The sequence below is a fragment of the Vigna radiata genome, chromosome 8 (assembly GCF_000741045.1).
Source record: "Vigna radiata var. radiata cultivar VC1973A chromosome 8, Vradiata_ver6, whole genome shotgun sequence".
Classification (NCBI taxonomy): Eukaryota; Viridiplantae; Streptophyta; class Magnoliopsida; order Fabales; family Fabaceae; genus Vigna; species Vigna radiata.
In genome coordinates this window covers 8,416,196-8,419,883 of record NC_028358.1, presented here as the reverse complement: position 1 = coordinate 8,419,883, position 3,688 = coordinate 8,416,196, and the positions used below count along the sequence as shown (strand labels likewise).

The following is a 3,688-nucleotide window of genomic DNA, read 5'->3' as shown; positions in this document are numbered from 1 at the left end:
CTGCATTTTGGGCTTTAAATCTTGGATTTTCGACATTTGCATGCATTCAATCTCTTTCAAACTAAATGATCATGTTTCTACTACTTAAAAACAACAAGAATGCACCACGAAAACAATCAAATGCATGAATCTAAAAGATGAGTGACAATGCACCTAACTAAACATGTTAAGACCATGCTTTTACACAAAGCATATATCTAACTAATTCAAAACAAATCATTGCACCCTAAATGTTCTAGAACACATCAACACAATCAAAAAAATACTCCAAGACATATTCTTTCACAACAAAAGTAAACATTAACAACAATACACTAATCACACCTTACTAACTACCATCCAAACTCAAACACTCAAAAATCACCAAATCAAACTAAAACCTATTAAAACGCATTCTAAAAATCAAAACACGCTCAAATAACAAAGTCACACAAGAGAAAAGGTTAGAAAGCTGGGTTGCTTCCCAGTAAGCGCTTGTTTAACGTCACGAGCCTGACACCGTTATGCTCAAGGTTGATTTTTTATGTTGGTGTGCTTCTTCCTTTCATGACATCAACACAATCTCAGCAATTTTCTTGTCACCAACTTGACTCTCCTTGAGTAGGGAGCCTCGATTTCAAGTACCCCATTTGCCTTTATCGCCTTAATAACCCATAACCTATTCTTGAGCTTCACTGGTTTGCCAGGTTTTGGTTCATTACTTTCCACAACAAGGAGTTGGTGTGCAAGTTTCTCTTCTTTATCTCCATCCTCCTTCTTTACTTTTGGAGAGAAACAATTTAGGCTCTTTTTGGCTAACTTAGCAACTTGCCTTGGTAGACTAGTAACAGATAGAACTTCACCGGTTACTGCAAGGCTAGTCTGTTCCTCATGACTTGGCTGCCCAGCTTCAAAGACATTGAAAGTTACCTCTCTATCTTGGTCCTTTATTTTCAGTATTCCCTCTTCCATATGAATGACAACCTTAGTTGTCTTCATGAAAGGTCTTCCAAGGATGAGCGGTATCTCAGCATCTTCCTCCATCTCCATCACTACAAAGTCCACCGGGAATTGAAGCTTATCAATGTTCACCACCACGTCTTTTACCACACCATAAGGGTATTTGATGGACCTATCTGCCAATTGAAGCATCATTCGTGTTGGCTTGGCTTCAAGATCACTAATCTTTTTAAGCATAGATAGGGGCATCAGGTTGATGCTAGCCCCTAAATCAATAAGAGTTTTCCCTATATCATGGTTTCCAATGGTGCATGGTATGGTGAAACTCCCCGGATCTTTAAATTTTTGAGGGAGAGTCTTTTGCATGATGGCACTGCAATTTCCCTGCACTTCAATTGTTTCCTCATCTAAATACTTTTTCTTCTTGTTGAGGATTTGCTTTATGTACTTTGCATAGGCAGGAATTTGTTGTAGTGCTTCGGTCAAGGGCATAGTGATCTCAAGCTGGTTGAATATTTGGTTGAATCGAGCCAATTGTTTCTCCTTTTCTCTATTGGAGGGGATTTTGGGATAAGGAAGGTGTTTCACAACCTCTTTTTCTTTTTTCTTTTTCTCTTTTTCTTTTCCTTTAATTTCTTCTTCTCCTTCAACAATCTCTTCTTCCACTTCTTTTTCTCCTTGATTCTCTTCTTCATTCTTTTCCTTCTTTTCTTCTTCTTCTTTCTTTTCTTTTTCTTCTCCTTTCCTCCCAACCTCTTTTCCACTTCTAGTGAATATGACATTACACTCTTCCTTAGGGTTGGCTTGAGTATTAGCAGAAAATTGTCCACTTTGTTGATTTGCCAATTGTTTGGCCAACTGACCAACTTGCATTTCCAAATTCTTTATAGATGCATCAATATTCTTTTGGTTTTGCATGGACTGTTGCATGAACATCTGCAATGTTTCTTCTAGTTTTGTATTCTTATCATTCTAAGATGAGTATTGATGAGCAGGTTGATAAGAATTTCTACTACCAGAAGCTCCTTGTGCTTGTCTCCACCCTTGATTGGAAGGATTAGGGAAGGTGTTGTTGAACAAATATTGTCTTCCTTGGTTCTCCATGTAGTTGATTTCTTCAGATTGGGAACCACTAGGAACTTGACAATGGCCATTAAGATGATTATCTCCACAGAAATCACATCTCATAACTTGATGATGCGGTTGAGCTTGGTTTTGCATTGCTTGCAACTGCTGAGGTAACTTGGCCATATTTTGGGTTAGGACCTCCATTTGTTGGGTAAGAAGTTTGTTTTGTGCAAGTATATCATCTTGAGCATTAAGTTCATAAACTCCTCTTTTCTGAACTTGAGTCCTCCCACGTCGGCTCCGCATGTCAGTGGAAACCATGTTTTCAATAATAGCAATGGCCTCATCAGCAGTTCTTAACAGAACCGACCCACCAAAAGATGCATCAAGTATCATCATTGTATGAGGTTGCAAACCATTGTAGAAGATTTGCACTTGCATCTCCAAGCTAAAACCATGACTGGGACACTTCCTCAATAAAGCTTTGAATCTTTCCCAGGCTTCACACAGTGGTTCATCTACTCCTTGGACAAAAGTAGCAATCGCAGCCTTTACCTCTGTGCTTTTAGATGGTGGAAAGAAGCGAGCAAGAAATTTGTGTTCCACATCCTCCCAACTAGTCAAACTTTGATTAGGTTGTGACTGAAGCCAATCATTTGCTTTGCCATTCAGAGAAAATGGGAAGAGTCTCATATACAATGCTTCTTCCTCCTCCCCCAGAGCACCCACAGAGCCACACAACTCATAGAAATTGACCAAATGAGCATGAGGGTCTTCATTATCCATGCCAGAAAATTGATTAGAACTGATGAGTTGGAGTAAAGTTGGCTTCATTTCTGCAAGTTTATCACTCATAGTGGGCCTCACAATGCTTGAGAAATTTCTCGGGCTAGTGTAAGCAATGGAGTCCCCTATGGTTCTTCGTGGAGGTGGTCTTGTGCCATTCATCTCGTTCACAAAAGAAGTATCCAGAAGATCAATAGGTTGATTATTGAGATAAGTCGAAGATTCAGGGGCAGCTTGTTGACTAATGGCTCGTCGTCTCCTAGTGTCACTGTTGTTTCTACGAGCTATTTTTTCGATCTCAAGGTCGACAAGGAGTGGTTCAGGTGACACAGTCATCCTTGTACGAATAGTTCCCTGCATACACTAGAGAACAACCAAACTCGAGCCACAAGTTAGCCCCAAAAATATGAAAATAGTAATTACTATAAAATAGAAAATTATAAACAAAAGAATAAAGTCTAAATTAGTTAAAAAACACACAAAAGTCTAGTTTGAACACCGAGTCCCCGGCAACGGCGCCAAAAACTTGTTGAGACTTTGGCAAGTGTACCAAATCGTTTCAAGTAATGAAACCGGTAAGACCGGATATCGTTTCCCAAGAGACTCGTGAAACTAGACAATCGTATAATTTCTAATTAACCTAGACTAAAGAATGTTTCCATAACTTGAGTTTTGGTGAAATTAAAGTAACTATAAAACATAAATGATAAAAGTGATCTTAAGCACTCAAACACTTTGAAATGGAGAGATTAGAAATGCAATGGAATGATATTGTTGGGGGTATGCTTTCACCGACTTCACTCTTATGTAAATAAAATTATTTCCTCTTCATTAAATTGTCAATGTCAATCTACTAAATTACTCAAACCCCAATCCCTTGGTAGAAAGAGTCTAG

The 3,688-nt window shown here is 38.7% G+C and overlaps 1 protein-coding gene across 1 annotated transcript; it reads right to left on the bottom strand.

Moving 5' to 3' along the window:
* Nucleotides 1-1,911: 1,911 nt before the first annotated feature.
* Nucleotides 1,912-3,129, bottom strand: LOC106770174. Its single transcript, XM_014655998.1, has one exon. The coding sequence runs from the start codon at nucleotides 3,127-3,129 to the stop codon at nucleotides 1,912-1,914; it is 1,218 nt and encodes a 405-aa protein (XP_014511484.1).
* Between the last annotated feature and the right edge of the window lie 559 nt (nucleotides 3,130-3,688).

What these genes read in the sequence shown, in the direction of transcription:
- LOC106770174 (XM_014655998.1), bottom strand. Translation starts at nt 3,129, where the DNA reads ATGACTGTGTCACCTGAACCACTCCTTGTCGACCTTGAGATCGAAAAA.